The following is a 25,751-nucleotide window of genomic DNA, read 5'->3' as shown; positions in this document are numbered from 1 at the left end:
TTTGTCCGAAATGGTATAGGGTTTCCTGCCTGAGCAGGAGGTTGGACTAGATGACCTCAGAGGTCCTTTCCAACTTTATCATTATTATTATTATTAATCAAGGAGAGAAGCAACCTAGAACTATTATTATTATTATTATTATTAATCAAGGAGAGAAGCAACCTAGAACTATTATTATTATTATTATTATTAATCAAGAAGAGAAGCAGCCTAGAACTAAGGAGAAACTTCCTGACAGTTAGAACAATTAACCAGTGGAACTCCTTGCCTCCAGAAGCTGTGAATGCTCCAACACTGGAAGTTTTTAAGAAGAGACTGGACAGCCATTTGTCCGAAATGGTATAGGATTTCCTGCAGGGGGGTTGGACTAAATGACCTCCAAGGCCCCTTCCAACTTTATTATTTTATTATGTGCCTTTCCAAAAGGCAACTAGACTTTCTTGGGTTTTTTTTCCCTTGAAAACGTTTTGCTTCTCACCTATTATTATTATTATTATTATTATTATTATTATTATTATTACTATTACTATTATTATTACCACCTACCCACTTCTTTTCTCTTTAATTCCATTTGGGTTTTTGTTTTGTTTTTTTCCTAGCGCTTTCCGACCCCTCGGCCAAGGAAAATTGCATGCTGCATCTTCTACGGTCCCTCCCGGACCCCAACCTCATCACCTTCCTCTTCCTCCTAGAACACTTAAAACGGTGAGTTTCCCCATCTTAAGCGGGTGTGTGTGTGTGTCTTTCGTTAATTTTTTCACTCATTTCTCTTGCACCCAAAGGTGTTTTTTCCACGAGGCAGCTGGGCTTTCCTGTTTTTCTCTGAAGACATTTCGCTTCTCCTCCTAGAAGCTTCTTGAGCTCTGACTGGATTTCCTTTGCACATTCCCGTTTTCCGTCCCACCTGCCTTCATTCCCTTTCAAGCTTTCCAGGATAGCCGGCAAGTTACAGATAGTCCCCCACTTACGACCAGAACGGTGGGCCAAATTTCTGTGGCTAAATGAAGCATTGGTTGAGATGAGTTGAGTTGAGTTTAGAATCGAATCGAATCAAATAGAATAGAATAGAATAGAATAGAATAGAATAGAATAGAATAGAATAGAATAGAATAGAATAGAATATGGAAAGAAATAGAGTAGAATAGAATAGAATAGAATAGAATAGAATATGGAAAGAAAGAATAGAGTAGAATAGAGTAGAATAGAATAGAATAGAATAGAATAACAGTTGGAAGAGACCTTGGAGGTCATCTAGTCCAACCCCCTGCTCAGGCTGGAAACCCAATACCATTTCAGACAAATGTCTGCCCAGTCTCTTCTTAAAAACTTCCAGTATTGGAACATTCACAACTTCTGGAGGCAAGGAGTTCCACTGGTTCATTGTTCTCACTGTCAGGAAACTTCTTCTTAGCTCTAGCTCTTTCCACGTTATTAAGTGAATCACTGCAGGTGCTAAGTGAGTCCCACGGTTCATAAGTGAACCTGGCTCTCCCATTACTTGGCTTGTCAGAAAGTCACCAAATGACCCCGGGGACGCTGTGACCGTCATAAATATGAGTCAATTGCCAAGCATCCGAATGTTTGATCACATGACCACGGGGATGCCTCAACGGTTGTTAAGCGTGAAAAACAGACATAAGCCATTTGTCTGAAAGGGTATAGGGTTTCCTACCTGAGCAGGGGGTTGGACTAGATGACCTCCAAGGTCCCTTCCAACTTTACTATTATTATTATTATTTATTTATTATTATTATTATTATGGATCATTGCACAGTCAGCCAGATGTTCAGACTGGATTTGGCATTTTGTCTACCTATCGAGTCCTTACCCAGGACCTGGGATAGGCAGATGTGGATATTATTATTATTATTATTATTATTATTATTATTATGGCACAGTCAGCCAGATGTTTACACTGGATTTGGCATGTTGTCTACCCATCGAGTCCTTACCCAGGACCTGGGATAGGCAGATGTGGATGTTTGATGGTATTACAGATCTCGTCGCAGGATGGAGGTGGTTCCTAGTAAGGCCGCCTTTTGCAATTGACTGATGGCGAATTTGTCAATGCCAATGGTGTTCAAGTGGTGCTCCAGTTATCATCATCATTATTATTATTATTATTATTATTATTATTATTATTATTATTATTGTTATTATTATTCATCATCATCATCATCATCATCATCATCATCATCATCATCATCATCATCATCATTATTATTATTCTCTGTGCCATTGTTAACTTCAACCCATCCCTTAAATGAACTGTATTATTCATTGGGACTAATTGTATTGGGAACGGGGGAAAAAAGCCCACCCACAAACAGCCAGGATAAATCTTAACACGCTTCGACCGGCCTCACAAAAAAATAGAGCTCTAAATTAAAATTTAAGAGCAACGCTTTAAAAAAAAAAAGGGTAAAAGAATGTTTCCAAAACAGAGGAAAGAGGGGGGGGGGAATTCCTTTTAGCCTGGAGAAATAAGCCTTATTTTATTTCCTTTCTTTTTTTTTTTTTTTTGGGTGCATTAAGAGGAATGCAAAACTTTTTTTACATTAATAGGGGTACTTCCTAAACTGCACCCCACCCCCGCTCTCGCTTCAAAGCTTTCAGGAAGGAATTTCCCTGTCTTTGCAAAAAAGACAAAAAGGATTGTGCATTTTTTTTTGAGGGGGGGGGGACGGCTTCGGATTCCATCCGATGCTGCTTTTTAAAAATAAAATAAAATAAAATTCTGCCCCACGGGCATTTTTACATCCCTGTTGGCAGGGAGACGAGGAAGGGGTTCAGAGAGGGAGGGGCGCTGGGGCTGAGAGGTCCAAACCCCCTCCTCATTTGGGGCTTGGGGGTCTGCAGAATGCCCTGTCCTCGCTTGCCCCCGGAGTCTTAAGGACACGGTACCGTTTCGTGCAGGGCCCAGCTGGCCCGAGAAACACACCGTGGGGAATTTTGGAATTGAGGACTGGAAGCTTTGCACGCTCTCACCTCCCTCTCCTGGGCTTAACCCCAGCGTGGAAGGAGGAATGGCAAGCAACTGAAAAATGAGTGGTGTGGGGGGAGAGAGATAGAGACTTAAAGGGGCTTGCGATGGAAATCCACGGGGTGCCTCACTCAGGGCCGGAAACATGCCTCGTTCCACATCTGTGTGGCAGGGCAGGGCTCCAGTGTGTTCAGCTTGTTTGTTGTGGAGAGAGAGGATAGCAATTGCACACAGCTGTCTCTCGCTGTAGCCATCTTTGCTCCCTGGTTTCTGGGATGGGGTTGATGCAATGTGTGTGAGTGTGCGTGTGTGTGTGTGTGTGTGTTGGGTCACAGTGAAGGAACGGGTGGGTGGGAGATCTCTGAAGCATCAAATTTGGGCAGAAGATGGGAACTGCAAAAGGTGAGTTTGGAACTGCATAGAACAGGGGTTTCCAACCTTGACAACTTTTAAGACTTCTGGACTTCAATTCCCAGAATTCCCCAGTCAGCATGCTTTAAGAAGGGTGGACTTCCACTCTCAGAATTTGCTAGCTGTCCTGCTTTAAGAGGGATGGATTTTAACTCCCAGAATCCCCCAGCCAGCATACTTTAAGAAGGGTGGACTTCCACTCCCAGAATTCCCCAGCCAGCATGCTTTAAGGGATGGACTTCCACTCCCAGAATCCCCCAGCCAGCATGCTTTAAGGGATGGACTCCCAACTCCCAGAATTCCCCAGCTAGCCTGCTTTAAGAGGGGTGGACATTGCCCATCTTAAGCCATGCTGGCTGGGGATACTAGACCTGGCTGGGGGATTCTGGGAATCGAAGTCCATAGATCTTAAAGTTGCCAAGGCATATAAGTAGTCCTCCACTTACGACCGTTCATTTAGTGACCGCTCGAAGTTACAACGGCACTGGAAAAAGTGAGCTTTAACCATTTTTCTCCCTTTTGACCGTTGCAACCTCCCCAGTCACATGATGAAAACTTGGCAGCTAACTCGCATTTACGACCGTCGCAGTGTCCCCGGGGGGTCATGTGATCCCCTTTTGCAAACTTGTGACCAACAAAGTCAGTGGAGAAGCCAGGTTCACTTCACGACCTCATGATTCACTTAACAACCGTGGCCAAAAAAAAAAAGATAATAAATGGGGCGAAACTCCCTTAACAACTGCCTCGCTTAGCGACGGAACGTTTCGGCTTGACCGTGGTCGTGAGTCCGAGGGCTACCTGTAGGATTGCCATCCCAGTTGTGTCCTTTTTCCGGGGTTGGGAACAGCGGGGAAGGGAGGACGAGGGTTGGGAAAATGTGGGGGGAAATCCTCCCTTTCCATCGGGGCTCGGCAAGGGATCAAAGATCGAGTTCAGCCACGTTGGCATCTGATTCTCCCGGGCTTCTGAAACCCTCTCGTCTCGTCGCCACAGGGTTGCCGAGAAGGAGCCCGTCAACAAAATGTCGCTGTACAATCTGGCCACCGTCTTCGGCCCGACGTTGTTGAGACCCTCGGAAGCGGAGAGCAAAGGGCACGTCATGCTGGCCTCCGACATCTGGTCCCACGATGTGATGGCGCAGGTAACCGGCGGGACGGGAACCCTGCAGAGTTGACCAGCACAGTGGGGTGGCATGGGGTCAGGGTGGAGAAGATCTCCACGGCTGCTGGGGTCCGGCCGGCCTCCTCTGCAGGGTGGTCTTCCTTGGGGAGGGGTCCGCTGCAAATCAGATTGTACGAAAGGTGATCCTCCCGTTTAGGGAGGGGGGGGAATTAAATTGGACCGCAAGCTCCGAGCCGCCTCGGTTTCCCCATTGCACTTTGCAAAGTTTGCCAATTGAAACAGCAGCTTGACTTTTTTGGGGTGTGTGTGTGTTTGTCGTGTCGGGTAAGTGAGGCCGTTTTTGTCTGCATTGCCAAGCGCGTATTTGCTCTTTGCGTGTAAAAGGGAAGAGTTAGGAGAGAGGCCCGTAATTTAATGTATTGTTCTTTTATTGTTTTATTTTGATGTGTATCCCACCTTTATTATTTTTACAAAGAACTCAGGGCGGTGAACATGCCCAAGACATCACCATCCTTCTATTACTCCCACAACAGTCCTGTGAGGTGGGCTGGGCTGACTTGCCCTATCATCCAGCTAGTTTTCACGCCTAAGGTGGGACTAGAACTCACCGTCTCCTGGTGACTGGCCCATAGTCACCCAGCTGGCTTTCATGCCTAAGGCGGGATTAGAACTCACAATCTCCTGGTGATTGGCCCAAAGTCACCCAGCTGGCTATGCCTAAGTCAGGACTAGAACTCACAGTCTCCTGGTGACTGGCCCATAGTCACCCAGCTGGCTTTCATGCCTAAGGCGGGATTAGAACTCGGGATTAGAACTCACCGTCTCCTAGTGATTGGCCCAGAGTCACCCAGCTGGCTTTCATGCTAAGGCGGGACTAGAACTCACCGTCTCCTGGTGACTGGCCCAAAGTCACTTAGCCTGCTATGCCTAAGGCGGGACTAGAACTCACCATCTAGTGATTGGCCCAAAGTCACCCAGCTTGCTTTCATGCCTAGGGCAAGACTAGAACTCACCATCTTCTGGTGACTGGCCCAAAGTCTTCCAGCGGGCTTTCATGACTAGGGCAAGACTAGAACTCACTGTCTCCTGGTGATTGGCCCAAAGTCACCCAGCCAGCTATGCCTAAGGCAGGACTAGAACTCACCGTCTTCGGGTGATTGGCCCATAGTCACCCAGTCGGCTATGCCTAAGGCAGGGCTAGAATTCACTGTTTCCCACTTTCTCTGTTGGTGCCTTAGCCTTCAAATCTAGTATTGGAGCACGAAGATTATACAATAAAAAACAACATTGACCTCTTTAAAGACTGGGCAAAATTCCGATTGCTATCAGAAGCCCCAAATGTTTTTTTATGTGCTTCTCTCGGCTGTGCGAATCACGCCAAATCTAATTTGGACTTTCAAACTGGATTCAGAAAAGAAACAATTTAATTTAATTCAGACGTTTGAACCCAATTGCCTTTTTTGGAATTAATGCCAGCGTTTTCTTCCTGCCCCCAAAGGCTGCGAAATCAAATCAAGCGACTGGGACTCAGCGTTCCCGACGTTCAGAGTTTGGGTCCGTCCGTGCTGAGAAATGATTTGAATCAAATCCATCCAATCGCCTTAGAGTAGGAATTTCCAGAACAGAAATTGACTTAACAGAATCACAAGAGCGGGAAGGGACCTTACAGGTCATCTAGTCCAACCCCCTCACCCAAGCAGGAAACTCTTATAAAATTTCAGACCACAGTGGAGCCCAACATATCCGCGGCTAAGCGAGACAGTTGTTAAGGGAGTTTTGCCCCATTTTACGACCTTTCTCGCCGCCGTTGTTAAGTGAATCACTGCAGTTAAGTTAGGAACACGGTCGTTAAGCGAATCCGGCGTCCCCGTGACCTCTGCTTGTCAGAAGATCGCCAAGGAGGATCACGTGACCCGGGCACACTGCCACCGTCATAAATACGAGCCCGTTGGCAAGCGCCCAAATTGTGATCCTACGACTGCGAGGATGCTGCAACTGTCATAGGTGTGAAAATTGGTCGTAAGTTATTTTTTTTCAGTGCCGTTGTAACTTTGAACGGTCACTAAATGAATAATTGTAAGCTGACGACTACCCTTATGTGCCCGGCCGAAGCAGCTGTTGAAATTAGGGAAAGATTCCTGTGATTTGCAGTAGCTAACCTGGAAGAAGAGGATTAAAATAACAGAATCACAGAGTTGGGAGGGACCTTGGAGGTCTTCTAGCCCAACCCCGTTCAAGCAACAAACCTTATACCATTTCAGACAAACACCCTAGGTGTACAATCTCGTCTTAAAAATCTCTAGTGTTGGATTCTCCAAAGCACCAGAGGGCAGGACAAGAAACAATGATTGGAAACTGATCAAAGAGAGAAGCAACCTGGAATTAAGGAGAAACTTCCTGACAGTGAGGACAATTAACCAGTGGAACAGCTTGCCACTAGAGGTTGTGGGTACTCCATCACTGGAGGTTTTTAAGAAGAGGTTAGACCAGGGGTAGGCAACCTTGGCTCTTTTATGACTCGTGGACTTCAACTCCCAGAATTCCTGAGCCAGCTATGCTTGAGCAGGGGGCTGGACTACATGACCCCTGAGGTCCCTTCCAGCTCTACTCCCTTCTATTTTAAGCTTTTCCAGAAGGTGGGCTTTGAAGCCTCCGTCTCCGCTCTGCTCTTGAATCCATCCTTTGTCAAGCGACTCCATGGAGGGAAATCTTGAGTTTCTCTTGCGAATTCCTCCCCGTTGGCATCACTTGAACGAGTCTGGGGCACAGTGACGCGTGAATCCCTCGTTTTTGTCTCACATTGTGGCGTTGTTGTTGTTTTTTTCCTTCCCCAGGTTCAAGTCCTGCTGTACTATTTGCAACACGCGCCCATCTCCTTCGCCGAGCTGAAACACAATGCCGTCTACTTCTCCACGGATGTGTAGCGGGCAGTTCCGCGGCCGTGATCACCATCCTCGTTTTTTTCTAAGCGGGGAGAAAAGGAAGGCCCCGGGCAGAAGCGGCTTCTGGACGCTGACCCTGTGGAGGGGTTTTTTGCGGGGGGCTCTTCGGGGGCAAACTCAGCCTGCGCAGCCCCCACCCCGGACTGTTTTTGTATACGTCTTTTTTCCTAGCCCTTCTCCCCCCCCCCGCCTCCGACGAGTCCAGCTCTTTTTCTGCACAACAGCCCACCTTCTGCACCTCGACACGGGCCCGAGTCGTTCGGACGGACGTCCTTTGAGTCGCAGAGAGGAAGCGAGCCACGGACAAGGGTCGGGGCCCGGTTTTGAGCGGAGGTCCGTGCTTTTCCAGAAAGTTGTCATCTTCTGGGTTGCACAGAGTGCGAGAGCAGCCGAGTCTCTCTCCTGTTTCTCCCTTGCGGTTCTGAATCGAGGCTTTCGTTCTTTCTGCTCTGCCGTTGGTTGTTGCATGAGTGGCACTTCAGCTTTGATTTTGCTTCTCCAGCACACTTCTGTTCTTCTTCTTCTTCTTTTCCTTCTCCCTCTTCCATTCTCCTTCTCCCCTTCTTTTCCACTCTTCCTTTTCCCTCTTCTTTTCTTCCCGTTCTCCTTCTTCCCTTTTCCCTCCCCCATTCTCCTTCCTTTTTCCTCCTTCTCCCCTTCTTTTCCTCTCTTCTATTCCCTTTCCCTCTTTTTTTCTTTCTGTTCTCCTTCTTCTCTTTTCCCTCTCCCATTCTCCTTCCTTTTCCCTCTTCTTGTCTTCCCTTTTCTTCTTTTCCTTCTCCCTCTTCCATTCTCCTTCTCCTTCTTTTCCACTCTTCTATTCCTTTTCCTTTTTTCTTTCCCTTCTCCTTCTTCCCTTTTCCCTCTCCCATTCTCCTTCCTTTTTCCCTCTTCTACTTCTTGTCTTCCCTTTTCTTCTTTTCCTTCTCCCTTTTCCATTCTCCTTCTCCCCTTTTCTCTCTTCTATTTCTTGTATTCCCGTCTTTTCTTTTTCTTTTCTCCCTTGTCCGTTCTCCTTCTTCCCTTTTCCTTCTCCTTCACCTCCTTGTCGTCCCTTCTTCTTTCTTCTTCTCCTTTTCCTTCTCTCTTCCATTCTCCTTCGCTTCTTTCTCTTCTCCTTCTCCTTCTTCCTTTCTCCTTATATCCCTCTTCTTTTCCTTCTCCTTCTTCCCTTCTCCTTCCTTTTCCTTTTCTTTCCTTCTTCTCATCTTTTTCCATCTTCTCCTTCCCTCTCTTCTTCTCTCAGTTCTGTTCCTTCTTCTCCTTCTCCCTTTTCTTTTCTCTTCCCTTCTTCTCTCCTTCCTTCCTTCCTTCCTTCGCTTGTCTCTTCTCCTTCCCCCCTTCGCTCAGTTGTCTTGCCTGCTGGATCCAGATCTCGAACCGAGCGCTTTCTTCCTCCATCAAGGCAAGCAAGGTGTTGAGTGGTGGCCTCGAGGAGGCCTAGTCCGGCTCTGGTTCCTATCCCAGGTTATTGTTTAATTTTGCGATGTGTGTGTGTGTGTGTGTGTGTGTTTGCTTTGCCCTGCAGTTCTTATCCATCGGCTTTGTAGCTGTGCATGGCGCAGCTGAGGATCGATCCATGCTTAGCCCCCAAAGCTCATCCTGTAAGGTACTCTTAGGGCAGCAGAACGAAGAAGCGGTGGCTTGCCTGGCTAGCCTTAGACGTGCTGGATGTGTGTGTGTATGTGTGTGTGTGATGTACGTGTGTGTCTGTGTGCAAGAAAGAGAGTGTATCCAAATCCGATGTTCCCTCTAGAACGATATTTAGTGAGGTATTGGGGGCTGACTCGGTCTTCATCTCAAGAATAATAATAATAAAAACAGGATTTTGGGGGGCAACTGAAATTCAGGACTATTTGGCTGGGCGAGAAGGTGACTTAGGAGCTGTCTTTCTCTCTCCTTCTCCCTCTTTCCACATCCATTTGTTCGGCTCGAAAGACCAGGAAGGGGGGCCAGAAGCTGAGCAGCGCCTTAGTATAATTATTATTATTATTTAAATTTTGTAAGCTGTATGGAATCCTCTATTTGCGTCAACCGGGCAATCCGTAAAGATTTCTTAGTGAATAAATACAGGTAGTGCTCGACTTAACGGCCTCGAATGAGCCCAGCAGTTCTGCTGCTAAGCGAGACGTAGGTGTCGTGAGCGCGTCGTGCCCCATTTTACGACCTTTCTCCACACAGGTCGTTCAGCGAACCATCGCCGTTGTTAATGAAATTAGTCTGGCTTCACACACATCCCCCTTGACTTTGCTTGTTGGAAGATCACAACAGGGGAATCGGGTCACACACGCACACAACACACACACGGGACACGGCGACCGTCCTAAATAGGAGTCGGTTGCCAAGCGTTTGAATTTCGACCGCGAAGCCGCGGGGGACGACGCGGCGGTTCGTTAAGCGTGAAAAACGGTCCTACGTCCCTTTTTTTCCCCCAGTGCCGTTGAAGCTTTGAACGGTCACTGAGTGAACCGTTGTTAATTCGAGGACTACCTGAAATAAAGACGATAACGGTGCCCTGCGCAGTGGCAGTGTTCGCTGGGCTTTTACAATTTTTCTTTTTAGACCGAGACAAGAAGCTGCTTTTCAATTAAGAGCCTCGCTTACGGGATGGCCCGTTTCCCTGGGGTGCCCAGCAGACCCCCCCCAACCCAGGACCACGTTTTCTTGCCAACTAACCCCCCTCCCCACAACCAAAGAAGTTATCCCCACATCCGTCCTGCACATTATAGGCTACTTCTGCCCTCAAAGGGGCAGTTGTCAAAGCAAAGAACATCCGACGTGAGCAGCGTGGACAGGAAGGTGACGTGTCACCGTGTTCAGGGACCAAATATATGTCGATTTACTTGAAGCTGGATTGCACTGCAAAATGTGACCCCTTTTTTTTTTTTGCCACGGTTGTTAAGCCAATGGCCACAGTCATTAAGTGAATCGTGCAGCCGTTAAGCGAATCAGGCTCCGCCCGCCCGGTTGACACTGATTGTCAGAAGTCAGCTGGAAAAGGTCACAAAAGGGGAAATCGTACGATATCCCGGATGCTGCAACCGTTGTTACGTACGTGCCTGTTGCCTAAATTTTGACCGTGGAAATGGTATAACCGTTGTAAGTGTGAGGACCGGTTGTAAGTGTGAGGACCGGTCGTAAGTCCCTTTCCCCCCAACGCTATTGTAACTCCAAACCGTCACTAAAGGGAAGTGGAAGACAATCTGTGTTTGTCACGCCTACACGGCATTTAGCTGTTTGGCTAGAAAGCCCCCTTTATAGGCAGAATCACCCCTAGGAAGAAGATCTAAGACATTTCCCCTCCCTTGTTGTGTTGTGTACAGTCACAACTTTTTTTTTTGCCTCCTTCAGATAAAGTGGGAGGGAGGGAGAAGAAACTGGCCCTCTGGAAGCTACGACTGGACGAGAAACTTGGGAGCGACATTGGAATTCAGAAATATATACACAAACACACAGACGTGTTTGTGCGTAGGTGTATTTGCAAGGTGTGCGTGCGTGCGTGTGTGGTTCTCTTCTGTTGCAGGTTTCTTTTTTTTTCCCTGTAGATGACAAACTTCAGTGGATGAAAAACAAAAAACTATGTCTAAAAAGATTAAAAGATGTTCATAAAGGCAGAGGCCATAGGTTTGCAAACATGACTTGGGGTGCGCTGTTGTTTTGGACCCACATCTCACAACTGCGACGACTTCGGCTGCACAGGCTCACTTGGGTTTGGCGTTCGGGTTCACACCGGTTACAGGCTCCTGCGCGACAAATACACCCGAAAGGGATGGGCTCACACCACGCGTAAAGGAAGACAAAGATTGGCAAGGTTCACACAAATCCGACAGGCTGTGTGAATACAGCTAGTTGTGGTCAAGTTAATGACTGCAATTGAGTGAACGTTTCTGTCGCTAAGCGAAACATTTGTTGAGTTGGACGGGACCTTGGAGGTCATCTAGTCCAACCCCCTGCTCAGGCAGGAAACCCTATACCATTTGTGGATTTGATTGTGGGGATGCTGCAAAACCTTCACAGGACACTTTCTGTGCCGTTGTAACTTCAAACGGCCACTAAGCGAACGGTCGTACGTCGTACGTATTCAACCATTGCAAGGGCAATTCTGACTGCTGGAACGTCCAAGCCAAAATTGGACCAATTTTGTACAGGTAGTCCTCAACTTACAACAGTTCGTTTAATGACCGTTCAAAGTTACAACTGAACCCTGGAAAAAGTGACATGACTGTTTTTCACACTTACGACCATCGCAGCTTCCCCATGGGTTCGCGTGATCAAAATTCAGAGGCTTAGCAACCGACTCGTATTTATGACAGTTGCAGTGTCCCAGGGGAGGGGTGTCACGTGATTCCCCCTTTTGCGACCTCTTTACGACAAGCAAAGCCAATGGGGAAGCCGGATTCGCTTAACGACCGGGTGACTGACTTATCAACTACAGCGAGTCGCTTCACAACTGTGGCCAGAACGGTCGTAAAACGGGGCAAAGCTCAGTTTTCAGAGGTCTCACTGAATGGCAGACGTTTTGGGCCGCGTGGTGGTCGTTAAGCTGAGGACTGCCTGTGTTCTACTCCTACTTTGCCTGTAGAAGCCGGGATCTGCAACTCTCCTGGGGGCTCAATCCACCATCCGAGAGTCGTTAAGAAATGAAAACCATACCAGAGCTTAATTAGTCAACTTGGCAATTATAATAATTCCCTTAATGAGGGTGGTTGCCATGGAAAAGGCAAGGAGGCTGGTTTTTGTGGTCCTGCTGTCGGGAGACGCCTGGAGACGCCTGTTCGCACGGCTGGTTTGGGTCTATAAACCGGCTGGGTGTCAGGAGCCGAACCCAAGATACGGGCAGTCCTCGACTTAACGGCCCAAATTTTCCCTTGCTGAGCGAGACAGTTCAGTGAATTTTGCCCCGTGTGACCATCTTTTTTTGCCACAATGGCTAAGAGAGAAATCACTGCAGTTGTTAAGTTACTCGCATTCACATGATGGTTAAGTGAATCTGGCTTCCCTTTTGTGAGAAGGTCGCAAAAGGGGGTCAAGGTGACGGTCGTAAATATGAACCAGTTGCCAAGCGTCCGAATTTGGATCACAGGACTCTAAGGCAGGGGTCTTCCAACTTGGCCCTTTTATGACGTGGGCCTGGCTGAGGAATTCTGGGAGTTGAAGTCCGCAAGTCAAAAAAGGGCCAAGTTGGAAGACCCCAGCTTGTGGATTTCGACTCCCAGAATTCCTCAGTCAGCGTGCCTGTCTGAGGAATTCTGGGATTTAAAGTCCACAAGTCATAAAAGGGCCAAGTTGGAAGACCCCAGCTTGTGGACTTCAACTCCCAGAATTCCTCAGCTAGCATGCCTATCTCAGGAATTCTGGGAGTTGAAGTCCGCAAGTCAAAAAAGGGCCAAGTTGGAAGACCCGTCTTAAAGCATCCTGTCTGAGGAATTCTGGGATTTGAAGTCCACAAGTCATCAAAGGAAGACTCCAGCTTGTGGACTTCAACTCCTAGAATTCCTCAGCTAGCGTGCCTGAGGAATTCTGGGAGTTGAAGTCCACAAGTCATCAAAGGGCCAAGTTGGAAGACCCCTGCCTTAAGGGATGCATCCTCGTCCCTTTTTGTGCCATTTGCCCGCTGGACCAGTTGAAGCTTCCTGGCTAGTTTTCCAGGGCAGCCCCCATGTAGGGTGCATTGTAGTAGTCAAGCCATCAGGTGACCGGGATATACTGTCGGAAAGACTTCCCAGTTAAGGGACGGGCACAACCGCACATCAGATCAAGCTGTGCAAAGGCCACAGCTGCACGCCCAGAATGGGCACCATTCACACGTGAACAATCCTACACGGAGTCCTCGGCTTACGACTACAAACCTTGAGCCCCCGATTTCTGTTGCGAAGTGAGAAGGAAATTCCGTGAGTTGTGCCCTATTTCTTCAGCCCAAAACTTATGTGGCTAAACAAGAAACTGGTTTGAGTTTTGCCCCACTTTACCACCTTTCCTTCACTGTTGTTAAGTGAATCGCTGCGGGGGTTGCAGTGAAGAATGCCGTCGTTAAGTGAATCCGGCTTTCCCCATTGACTCGGCTCGTCGGAAGGTGGCAAAAGGGGACCGCGTGGGTGACGGCCACAACGGAGCCCGAGATTCCGTGTCGCTAAGCGAGGAATGTGTTGAGTGCGTTTTGCCCCATTTTACGACCTTTCCCTTGTCATTAAGTGAATCGCTGCCATTGTTAAGTTAGTAACGATTGTGGCGAATCCGGCTTCCCTGTTGACTTTGCCGGTCAGAAAGTCAGAAAAAGGGGATCGCGTGACCCAGGAGGGGGGGGGGACACTGCGACCGTCATAAATATGAGTCAGTTGCCAAGCATCGTCCCTGGACCGTAAGGATGTGGCAACGGTCGTAAGTGTGAAAAACGGTCAGAAGTCGCTTCTTCCGGTGCTGCTGCAACTTCGAAAATCATTGGATGAATTGTTGTAATCAAGGACGACCTGTTTTGTGACCGTGCCCGTGTAGCCAGCTGTGCTGACTCAGGAATTCTGGGAGTTGAAATCCATGAGTCATAAAAGAGCCAAGGTTGCCTACCCCTGCTCTAGTCTGTCCCCATTCCGCCACCACGTTTTTCACGTTTTCCTGAAAGAGTGTCATGTTGTGATTTCTAACACACACACACACACACCCTGCCCGCTTCATGTGGGGCTTATGTAAAAGCATTATATAATGCGGTTGCATAACCGGGGGGGGGGGACGACAGATTTTAGGGGAGTTCCCCTCGTTTCAACCTGCCCGCCTCCCCAGAGTTGGCAGAAAAACCAACCGCTTCCCCCCCCCCTTTTCCAGGAGAGATTCCGACATGCGAATCTGCTCCAAAGCCCGGGTCAAATGAGTCCACTCTCGACTAGATGGCAGGAGTGATTGCTGGAAGATGGATGGGATAAAAGAAACTTCCAGTTCAAAATTCAAGGAGAGAAGCAACCTGGAATTAAGGAGAAACTTCCTGACAGGGAGAGCAATGAACCAGGGGAACGGCTTGCCACCAGATGTTGTGGGTGCTCCATCACTGGGGGGAGGGGGGTTCCAAGAAGAGACTGGAGAGCCACCTGTCTGGAATGGTTTAGGGCAGGGGTAGGTACCCGTGGCTCTTTTATGACTGGTGGACTTCAACTCCCAGAATTCCTGAGCCAGCATGGGGGAACTATGGCCCCCTTTATGACTCGTGGACTTCAACTCCCAGAATTCCTGAACCAGCATGGGGGAACTATGGCCCCCCTTCATGATTCGTGGACTTCAACTCCCAGAATTCCTCAGCCAGCATGGCTCAGCTTAAAAACTTTCCCTTTCCCCTCAGCATGGCTGGCTTAGGAACTCTGGGAGTTGAAGTCCACGAGTCATAAAAGAGCCAAGGTTGCCTACCTCTGGTCTAGGGTCTCCTGCTTGAGCAGGGGGCTGGACTAGAAGACCTCCAAGGTCCCTTCTAGCTCTGTTATTTTGTTATCCACGCTGGTAGACACCCCCCCCCCCATGGATCCCCTTCCAGATCTTTTGAGGCAGAATCCCTAAAGCAGTGGTTCTCAACCTTTTTAATGCCGTGACCCCCAACCGGTCGTAAGTCGAGGACTAAACGAGGACTAAACCGGTCGTAAGTCGAGGACTACCCAACCGGTCGTAAGTCGAGGACTTTCCCTGCCTGGGAGCGCCGCGCATGCGTGGTTCCGCCCCCTGCATCGGCCGAAGCATAGCTGGCAAGCGGCAGAGACGGAGCAGGCCGACCACCAGCTGGCCCAGCCCAAGGGAGGTAAGGCACCCGCCAGAAAAGGGGAAAAAAATGGCGGACAAAAAAAATGGTGGACAGCCTTGCTTGGTGACCCCCATGAAATGGTTGATCGACCCCAAATGGGGTCGCAACCCATAGGTTGAGAACCGCTGCCCTAAAGAATGCTATAGCAGTATTTACCATATGCTGTATAATATATTATAGTAGTATCTTTAGGGGTTATAATACTACAATCCCTAAAGAATGCTAGAGCAGCATTCCAGTACTTGAAGGGCTGCCCCATAGAAGGGGTCAACAAACTCAACCACTCTTAAACTAGTCCTTGACATACGTACGTTGATGATGTCACTAGTTAAGGGATCGAAGGCTAAAACATACAAGGAACGGTTGCTGGAATTGGGTCTGTCTAGTTTAACGAAGAGAAGGACGAGGGGGGACAGGACAGCAGTCTTCCAGTATCTCAGGGGCTGCCCCAAAGAAGAGGGAGTCAAACTCTTCTCCAAAGCACCCGAAGGCAGGACAAGAATCAATGGATGGAAACTCATCAAGGAGAGAAGCAACCTGGAACCAAGGAGAAACTTCCTGACAGAACAATTAACCAGTGGAACAACCTGCCTCCAGAAGCTGTGAATGCTCCAACACTGGAAGTTTTTAAGAAGAGACTGGACAGCCATTTGTCTGAAATGGGATAGGGTTTCCTGCTTGAGCAGGGGGTTGGACTAGATGACCTCTAAGGTCCCTTCCAACTTTATTTATTTATTTATTTATCATCATCATCATCTGTCAAAAACAACCTTTGCTGCAAATATTACATTTGTTTAGTGACCATTTGAAGTTACGACGGCAGAGAAAAAGCGACTTCTGATCGTCTTCCACACTTAACGACCGTCGTAGCATCCCCAGGGTCAAAGTCAGACGCTTGGCAGCTGATTCATATCTACGACGGTCCCAGTGTCCCGGGTTCGTGTGATTCCCTTTTGTGACTTTCTCGCAAGCAAAGCCAATTTGGGGAAGGGGGGACGGATTCACTTAACAATCGTGCTGCTAACTTAACCACAGCAGTGACTCCCTTAACAACCGTGGCAGGAAAGGTCGTAAAACGCTGAGCCACAGAAACACGTTGGGATTCAATTGTCGTAACTTGAGGACGAATTCCAGAGGCAGCTGGCGGTAGATCGGCCGACACCGTCAAGAGTCCCCCAGCTGCCATCTGAGTTTCAGCCACAAACGGCTGAACATTTACAACCCCAAAACCTCTGAAAATTGGAAAAACTGTTCCCGTTTTATTAGCCGGTTACCCTTTGACCGTGGGAAAAAAAAACGTGGGACACGTTGGGAAAAAAACAACAACAAGGCAACGTTTTGTGTTCTTCCCAATCCAAACGCCGGCAGAACTTAAAAAGATTCTTTTTTGGGGAGGGAAGGGCGATAAAATATAAAATATCCCAGCCGCTCAGTTTGCAGAATCGAAGCAGAAGCTCCCAAGAGCTGACAAGGGTTCTTCCTCCGTGGTTCCCCTACCGTGGCGGATTTTGGATTTTCACCGGCTGGGTTAACAGGGGGCTCAAGACGCCCACCGGGCCTGCTGTCCCTCCGCAGCCGAGACTGGAAGGTCCTGGCTGGTGGGCCCCAGCTGCTACCGTAAGTAGTAGTCAATCACGGCGGAGAAGGCGGCAAAGCCCCCGCAGCCGAGGACTCCGGCTTTGAGGCCAGCTGCAAGGAAACGGAGAGAAGAAGTCGATCATGCATTTGTTTTTGATTCGGGTGTTCGATTTACAGGTAATCCTCAACTTGCGACAGGTTGCTTAGGGATAGGGGTCCCCAACCTGTGGGCCGTGGCCCACTCCCGGTCCGTGGCCTGTTCGCAACCAGGCCGCGTGAGTGGCTGGTTGGTCTGTGTCGCGGGTGTGTGTCGGGGCCCCACTCACGCGAGCTTCACGAGTCCTCTCGGCCTCACTTGCGTGAGCAACAGATGCTCGTGCACGCGTGTCAGAGCGTGCAGTCTTGTTGCACTGAGATTACCCGGGAGGAAACACAGTAAACAGTGATCTATATTAAATGGTGGCTTATCTTACACTATCTACCATATCATACACCAGGAACAATATACAAACACCTGTTAATACAGCAGGCTCCAACACATAGCAGTTACAGCAGGAAATAGAAGAGAGAGAACACAGCAACAGAGTCTTCCCTTTTATACAAAGGCTCTTAAAGGGACACAGACCTTGCTGGCTCTTAAAGGGACACAGACCCTGCTGGCTCTTAAAGGGACACAGACCCTACTGGCTCTTAAAGGGACACAGACCCTGCTGGCTCTTAAAAAGACACAGATCCTGCTGAGTCGTCCCCATCATTACATCTTACATTACATAAGCTGGTTAGCTGTTAAATCAATACCTTGACACTCCTCCCAGCTGGCTCTTAAAGGGACACAGACCCTGCTGGCTCTTAAAAAGACACAGATCCTGCTGAGTCGTCCCCATCATTACATCATACATCTCACATGCCTTCCCCTCCTACAAAACCATCCTCTCTTTTCTCCCTCCCCCTCTCCGGGCCGCCAACCCGGAAAGCTTGAGGAACTCTGATTTTGCGACCGGTCAACGTTACAGTGGAACGCCCCAGAGCTATTGACGACCCAGTCTAGACGTTCCAATGGCTGTTCCCCCCCTCCCTGGGGCCTTGTGATTGCATTGGGGGCCCTTAGCAACCAGCACACATTGATGGCTGTTGGCAATATCCCACGATGGGTACAATAAGGGGTTCGCTTAGCGACCGTGTTCACATAACAGCTGCCATGTTCTTTGAATGACGGCAGCATTCACTTAATAACTATTTGAAAAAAAAGCTGTAAAATCAGGTGTGCTTGCTTAATGACTGGCAGAATTCACAACCGTAACTCTGGGCTCAGTTACGGTCATAAGTTGAGGACTACTTGTATATAGCCACCCATCTCATTTTTACGAGACTCTAGGCTGCTTACAGTAAAATACACAACATTAAATGAAAATAAAACATAGCAGCCGGGCAACCAATCATTCTCATAGCCCAGAAATGGGCCCTATCCCATGCCTGGGACACCAGGCTCAGGGGCAGAAACCAAGTTTCTAGGCCTCATGAAAGGCCAAAAGGGAGAACCTTGCTGGCTGGGGAATTCTGGGAGTTGGAAGTCCGCCCATCTTAAAGCATGTTCCCTGGGGGATTTTGAGAGTGGAAATTTATCCATCTTCAAGCATGCTGGCTGGGAATTCTGGGAGTGGAAGTCCTCCCCTTTTAAAGCATACTGGCTGGGGAATTCTGGAAATTGAAGCCCGCCCATCTTAAAGCATGCTGGTTGAGGAATTCTGGGAATTGAAGTTCTCTCATCTTAAAGCATGCTGGCTGGGGAATTCTGGGAGCTGAAGTCCACCCCAGTTAAAGCATGCTCCCCGGAGAATTTTGGGAGTTGAAGTCGACATGTCTTGCCAAGTTGCCAAGGTTGAGAAATACTGGGCTAGATTCATGCATCACAGACCATCATGGTTTACGTTGGCTTTATTTCTTGGTTCACCCACCATTTATAAACCTCACTAGGGAAGGGTACCCCCAGCAGATCTGAAGAAGGAACAGACTCCAAAACTGCTGTAGCTCTCCCCCAAAAACCCAAAGGTGCTTTCCCACAAGCCAACTGGGCTTTCTTGGGGTTTTTTTTTTCCTAAAAACTTTCTCATCCAAGAAGCTTCTTTAATTTCAAGTCAGTTCAGCTTAGCAGAACCTAAGAAGCAAAACATTTTCAAGGGAAAAAAAAAATCGAGAAAATCCAGTTGCCTTTTGAAAAAGCACCTTTGGGACCACCACCGTGGCCTGGATGATTTGAGAATCTCCATAGACACAGCCCCCCCCCCAAGTTTTTTTTTAAATCAATCCAGTTCAACATAAAGAGCTTACTCAGAGACTAATGTTAGGCAACATGAGCGCTTGGGATTGTGAAAAGGAAAAAAACTCCGCTGGCCCAGCTCCTTTAAAAAAAAATGAAATAACTGTAAAGGTTTCCGCTGCCAACGAGGCGCTCGCCCCGTTTGAACCCTGCTTAATATTAAACTTCCTTCCCCTTTGGCATCCGCGGGAGACGTGTCAGCTGCAAATCCCAAATCCCAGAAACAGTGGCACGCTGCCCACGTTCTGGCAAGCCCATCCCTCGGCTTCAGCCAGCAGCAGCCGCCAAGCACAGCTTCCTGGTACAGGAATGCCTGGGCCCCAATCCCACGGTGGAATGTGCTCCGAGGAGCTTCCAACTGCTGGAAGGCAGCGCTCTCACCTCTGAAACCGATGGCCCCGCCGGTGATGCATCCGCTGGTGACGCTGTTCTTCCAGTCGGATTTGCCTCGGTACTAAGGAAGCAAGAAAGAGGCTGTCAAGGCCACCGTCCGCAGGGACCGCTCCGTGGACCATCTTGTCCGACACTGGAGGTCTTTAAGAAGAGATTGGACAGCCCTGGGTCTGGAATGGTAGAGGGTTTCCTGCCTGAGCAGGGGGGGTTGGACTAGATGACCTTCCAACTCATTCTATTCTATTCTTTTTTTTCATAATTCTATTCCTCATTCTCATTCCTATTCTATTCTATATTCTATTCTATTCTATATTCTATTCTATATTCTATTCCTATTCTACTATATTCTATTCTATTCTACATTCTATTTTATTCTATTCTACATTCTATTTTATTCTATTCTATATTCTATTCTATTCCTATTCTACTATTCTATTGTATTCTATATTCTATTCTATTCCTATTCTACTATTGTATTCTATATTGTATTCTATATTGTATTCTATATATTCTATTCCATTCTATATTCTATTCTATTCTATATTCTATTCTATTCTATTCTATATTCTATTCCAGTGATGGCGAACCTTTTAGAGACTGAGGGCCCAAACTGCAACCTAAACCCCACTTATTTATCTCCGGGTGCCAAGTGGGTATGGCCCACTGGGTGGGCGTGGCTATGGTGGTCATGGCAGACTGGTTGGGTGTGGCCAAGGTGAGCGTGGTCACCTCAATGTTGCTTGTGGGGAGGGATGCCTGTGGGGGCCGGGCAGGGTTGGGGGAGATCCAGGAGGTCTCTGGCAGGTGGGGCGGTGGGCAGGAGGCTCGTCTTACGGGGTGAGGTGAGGCAGGACGGGGGGCCATTGCCATGGGGCAAGGCAAGGGCTGGGGCGGCTGCTGCCTGACACCATCGGCCCCCACACACAGAGGCCAGAGAGCGCATGGGGGCTGACGGTGCCCGACAGCAGCCACAGCCTGCCAGCCCCTCGACCGGCGCACTCTGGGGCTCCACAGCCCATCGCCAGCAATTCAAAGAAGCCGCCTCTGAGCTGGACGGCCGGCAGACAGCTGAGGAGGCGATACAGTGGGTCGTGCCCGGGAAAAGGAGAGCATGCGAGGCCAGGAGGGACGGAATGGGGGGGAGGGAAACCAGCCGTGCCGGGATGCATCCGGCCACGCGGGACCTCGGCTAGTTAGCGGGCGGGTGGTTGAACAGGGACAGTTGCCATCTCCGGGGTATGGCGCGCGTGCCCACAGAGAGGGCTCTGAGTGCCGCCTCTGGCACGCGTGCCATAGGTTTGCCACCACTGTTCTGTTCTATTCTATTCTGTTCTATTCTATTCATTATGCTATTCTATTCTACTCATTATGCTATTCTATTCTATTCTATTCCATTTTCCATCCCATCCCATTCCATATTCTGTTCTGTTCTGTTCTGTTCTGTTCTGTTCTGTTCTACTCTACTCTACTCTATTTCTATTATATTCATTCCTAATTCTAATTAATTCTCATTCTATTCCACTCCATTCTTCTAAAAAGTAAGGCTGCTTTCTCCGCTTTCTGGTGTTTTTATTTTATTTATCCCATGTATTTGCCGCCCACCTCTCGCCACAGCTCTGAGGGTTCTCCAGAGAGGCCACAACGCTTCCCGTGGAAATGCAGGGGAGGCGAGGATTAGAACTGGAGAAACGGTCTGGATTTCTGAGTGGCGTAGTAGGAAACCGGAAATCATTCCAAGGTGTTGACATCAGGAAGGACCCCAAGGATCCTTGTAATAAGAACAACAACGCATATTACATTGCTAAGCAAAATGGCTGCGAAGGGCTTCTTTCATTACTGGAACTTCTCAGGCCCAAAGAACCAAAAGCAATCTATGGAATGCAGGTAATCCTCAATTTACAACTCATTCATTTAGTGACCGTTCAAAGTGACAACGGCACTGAAAAAAAGTGACTTAGGATCATTTTCACACTTACGACCCTTGCAGCATCCCCAGGGTTGTGTGATTAAAATTCAAATGCTTGGCAAAATGACTCATATTTGTGACGGTCTCCTTAATTTTAGGTGGGATCTCTCTTTAATGAGCTTAGAATAGAGCTGGAAGGGACCTTGGAGGTCTTCTAGCCTAGCCCCCCGTTCAAGCAGGAGAACCTATTCCATCTCAGACAAGTGACTGTCTAGTCTCTTTTTCAAAACCTCCAGTGATGGGGTGCCCACAACTTCTGGTGGCAAGCTGTTCCACTGGTTAATTGTTCTCGCTGTCAGGAAGTTTCTCCTTAATTCCAGGTTGTTTCTCTCGGTCAGTTTCCATCCGTTGCTTCTTGTCCTGCCTTCAGGCACTTTGGAGGACAGCTTCACTCCCTCTTCTTCTTTGTGGCAGCCCCTCAAATACTGGAATACTGCTATCATGTCACATTGCTTCTTATCCTGCTCTCTGGTGCTTTGGAGAATAATTCTCCCTGACAGCCCCTAAAATACTGGAAGACTGTTATCTTTGTTGTCGTTGTTCAGTCTAAGTTGTGCCTGACTCTTTGCAATCCTATGGAGCACAGTACGCCAGGCCCCCGTCTTCCACTGTCTCCCAGAGTTTGCCCAAATTCACGTTCATTGTGTTGATGAAACTAACCCTCTCCTCCTCTGCCGTCCCCTCCTCGTTTTGCCTTCCATCTTTCCCAACATCGGGGTCTTCTCCAATGAGTCTTCTCAATTTGGTGGCCAAAGTAATTTGGCTTCAGCGAAGACTGCCATTATGTCCCCCACAATCGTTTTTTTTGATAGGCTAGGTCAGGGGTAGGTAATCTTGGCTCTTTTATGACTCATGGACCTCAACTCCCAGAATTCCTGAGCCAGCCATGATGAGGGGAAAGGGAAAGTTTTTAAGCTGAGCCATGCTGGCTCAGGAATTCTGGGAGTTGAAGTCCACGAGTCATAAAGGGGGCCATAGTTCCCCCATGCTGGCTCAGGAATTCTGGGAGTTGAAGTCCACAAGTCATGAAGGGGCCCTAGTTCCCCCATGCTGGCTCAGGAATTCTGGGAGTTGAAGTCCACNGCTCCCTTTCCCTCAACCGTTCATCGAACGATTTAGCCTCCTTACCCTTTTATCAATCAAGATCAAAAGAAGGAAGTTACTCACAGATTCCACCAGGCACTCGGTGCAGGAGAACATGGCCCCCACGATGGCAAAGTTTTTGGCGTACGACATGCCCCGTTGCCCCATATCTTTCAAGACCTCTCTGGCTGTCGGCGTGTGGTACGGATCCTTCGGGTCAAATCCCACGTTGGTATCGATGCCAGCAGTGAACACGCCGAAGGCGCCCCCCAGCACGAAGCCTGGCAGATCAGAATCACAAAGCAGTCAGTCAAAACGATGGACGCCTCTCTGGAGAGTCCTGCAAACGGGGGTCAAAAGGCCTGCTTTCGTGCTCCTTACACTGTACAAGGTTGTCACATACAGACAGTCCTTCACTTACGACCACAATTTGAGCGCAACATTTCTGTCGGTAAGCAAGACAGCTGTTCAGCGAGTTTTGCCGCTGTTAGGACCGTTCTTGACATAGCTAAGTGAATCCCTGCAGTTGTTAAGTGAATCATTTGGTCATTAAGTGAACCTGGCTTCACCCAGTCACTTTGCTTGGAGATGGTGAATTCTAGTCCCGCCTTAGGTATGAAAACCAGCTGGGTGACCTCGAGCCAATCACCGGGAAACGGTGAGTTCTAGTCCCGCTTTAGGCATGAAAGCTGGCTGGGTGAGTTTGGGCCAGTTACCAGGAGACTGTGAGTTCTAGTCCTGCCTTAGGCATGAAAGTCAGCTGGGTAATTTTGGGCCAATCACCAGGAAACGGTGAGTTCTAGTTCTGACTTAGGCATGAAAACCGGCCGGGTGACTTTGGGCCATTCACCAGGAGACGGTGAGTTCTAGTCCTGCCTTAGCCATGAAAGCCGGCTGGATAACTTTGGGCCAATCACCAAGAGATGGTGAGTTCTAGTACCGCCTTAGGCATGAAAGCCAGGTGGGTGACTCTGAGCCAATCATCTGGAATCCTGCCTTAGCCATGAGAGCCTTTGGGCCAATCACCAGGAGAGGGTGAGTTCTAGTCCTGCCTTAAAGCATAAAGGCTGGCTGAGTAATTTTGGGCCAATCCCCCTGTCTCTTTCAGCCCAGCCCACCTCACAGGGGGGTTGTTTTGAGGAAAATCAAGAGGATGAAGCAGCATTCTGTGTGTTCCCTGCCTTGAGTTATTTACGACAATACAAAAGGGGCAATAGAGAAGCTAAATTTCATAAATTCAATAAAAAGAGAGAGAGTTATTTGAGAAGGGTGGGCCAATAGTTAAATTAAGGCAGGGGTCTTCAAACTTGGCCACTTTAAGACTTGTGGACTTCAACTCCCAGAATTCCTCAGCCAGCCAGTTTGTGGACTTCAACTCCCAGAATTCCTCAGCCGGCCAGTCAGCCGGCTTGTGGCCTTCAACTCCCAGAATTCTTCAGCCAGCTTGTGGACTTCAACTCCCAGAATTCCTCAGCGAGCCAGTCAGCCAGCTTGTGGACTTCAACTCCCAGAATTCCTCAGCCAGCCAGTCAGCCAGCTTGTGGACTTCAACTCCCAGAATTCCTCAGTCAGCCAGCTTGTGGACTTCAACTCCCAGAATTCCTCAGTCAGCCAGCTTGTGGACTTCAACTCCCAGAATTCCTCAGCCAGCCAGTCAGCCAGCTTGTGGACTTCAACTCCCAGAATTCCTCAGCCAGCTTGTGGACTTCAACTCCCAGAATTCCTCAGCCCGCCAGTCAGCCGGCTTGTGGACTTCAACTCCCAGAATTCTCAGCCGGCCAATCAGCCAGCTTGTGGATTTCAACTCCCAGAATTCCTCAGCCGGCCAATCAGCCAGCTTGTGGATTTCAACTCCCAGAATTCCTCAGCCAGCTTGTGGACTTCAACTCCCAGAATTCCTCAGCCAGCCAGTCAGCCGGCTTGTGGACTTCAACTCCCAGAATTCCTCAGCCAGCTTGTGGACTTCAACTCCCAGAATTCCTCAGCCAGCCAGTCAGCCGGCTTGTGGACTTCAACTCCCAGAATTCCTCAGCCAGCCAGTCAGCCGGCTTGTGGACTTCAACTCCCAGAATTCTCAGCCGGCCAATCAGCCGGTTTGTGGATTTCAACTCCCAGAATTCCTCAGCCCGCCAGTCAGCCAGCTTGTGGACTTTAACTCCCACAATTCCTCAGCCAGCCAGGGCTGGCTGAGGAATTCTGGGAGTTGGTCCACAAGTCTTAAAGTGGCCAAGTTTGAAAACCCCTGAATTAAGGAATGAAAATAAAATAACTTAAAACACGTTTTCTAGCTAACTACATCTCCCATCCTCCCCACCCACTCCTAGGCCCCAAAACAGGACTGGGGGCCTGCAATTCTCGCCACAGCCGCCAGGGGGAAAGAACCGCAGATCTCCCTCTCCGCCGCCCTCTAGCGGCCAACTGGAATATCGCAGGGGTGGTGGGTGAGGGGTGATGTAGTCCTGGCGAGGCAGAAGGGTGAAAAGTCGCCCTTCAAGGGCCCCCTCAGAAACACCCACCGCCGACACAGGCCAGCGCCGCCTTGAAGGCGCAGCTCTCCATGGCGCGCTCGACCATCTTCTGCTCGGGGCTCTTGACGGGCGCCGGGAAGCCCCCGAGGACGCCCGGCGGGAAATCCGGCCTCGGGCCTCGCTTTTCGCCCACCAGGTAATCCAGCAGGAGGCTGTACTGCAACGGCAAGGCCGCCTCCGTGGCCTTGCCGGCTTCCTCGGGCTTCTTTTTCGGGGCTTTGGGGAAGGCCGCCGCCATGGTGGCTACTCTCGCCTCAGAACGCGAGGCCTACAGCTCCCGTCATGCCGTTCGCCGCTCTCCCCGGCTTTCCCAATGGGGGAAAAGCCGCGGAGCGTCATGGGAAATTTAGTCCAATGGCCAAAGGGGAGGAAAAAAAAAAATTCATTTTGGATTCGAGTGCGCACGCGCACCTCTTACCCAATCACGCTGCTTCTTTTCAGNCACTGATGATGTTCCCTAGTTGGGTCATGAAAGGTCTGCAAGAAAACCACCCAGCTCAGAGAGCACCCAGGACCCCCACAGTCATCGTACTACTCCTCCTCCTCCTCCTCCTCCTCCTCCTCCTCCTCCTTCTTCTCGCAAACCCCCCTCCCTTCTAGCACTCATGATGTTCCCTAGTTGGGTCATGAAAGGTCTGCAAGGAAACCACCCAG

The 25,751-nt window shown here is 49.1% G+C and overlaps 2 protein-coding genes across 2 annotated transcripts in view; one reads left to right on the top strand and one right to left on the bottom strand.

Moving 5' to 3' along the window:
* The window catches only part of ABR (ABR activator of RhoGEF and GTPase), an 86,744-nt gene extending 79,299 nt beyond the window's left edge, over window positions 1-7,445 (top strand). Inside the window, exon 18 of the mRNA XM_015823744.1 lies at window positions 7,351-7,445. Coding sequence (XP_015679230.1) covers window positions 7,351-7,440 — 90 coding nt within the window. The 3' untranslated portion in view covers window positions 7,441-7,445. The remainder of the gene's footprint in view (window positions 1-7,350) is intronic.
* Window positions 7,446-16,550: 9,105 nt separating this feature from the next.
* On the bottom strand, window positions 16,551-25,352 carry TIMM22 (translocase of inner mitochondrial membrane 22). The gene is made up of 4 exons (XM_015823745.1): window positions 25,086-25,352; window positions 22,654-22,850; window positions 19,509-19,581; window positions 16,551-16,921 (listed from the first exon to the last, which is right to left on the bottom strand). Exons 1-4 carry the CDS (start codon window positions 25,333-25,335, stop codon window positions 16,845-16,847), a joined length of 597 nt encoding a protein of 198 aa, XP_015679231.1. The 5' UTR covers window positions 25,336-25,352; the 3' UTR covers window positions 16,551-16,844.
* Window positions 25,353-25,751: the final 399 nt, after the last annotated feature.

The sequence above is a fragment of the Protobothrops mucrosquamatus genome, unplaced genomic scaffold (genome assembly GCF_001527695.2).
Source record: "Protobothrops mucrosquamatus isolate PMUCROS unplaced genomic scaffold, P.Mucros_1.0 scaffold1973, whole genome shotgun sequence".
In the NCBI taxonomy this organism is placed as follows: Eukaryota; Metazoa; Chordata; class Lepidosauria; order Squamata; family Viperidae; genus Protobothrops; species Protobothrops mucrosquamatus.
This window is presented reverse-complemented; position numbering and strand designations above follow the sequence as displayed.

Coding starts and splice junctions, on each gene's coding strand:
- TIMM22 (XM_015823745.1), bottom strand. CDS start 25,335: ATGGCGGCGGCCTTCCCCAAAGCCCCGAAAAAGAAGCCCGAGGAAGCC. Junction 19,582..22,653: donor CCGAGTGCCTGGTGGAATCT/GTGAGTAACTTC, acceptor TTGCTTCCTTAG/TACCGAGGCAAATCCGACTG. Junction 16,922..19,508: donor CGGGGCCATCGGTTTCAGAG/GTGAGAGCGCTG, acceptor GTTTCCTTGCAG/CTGGCCTCAAAGCCGGAGTC.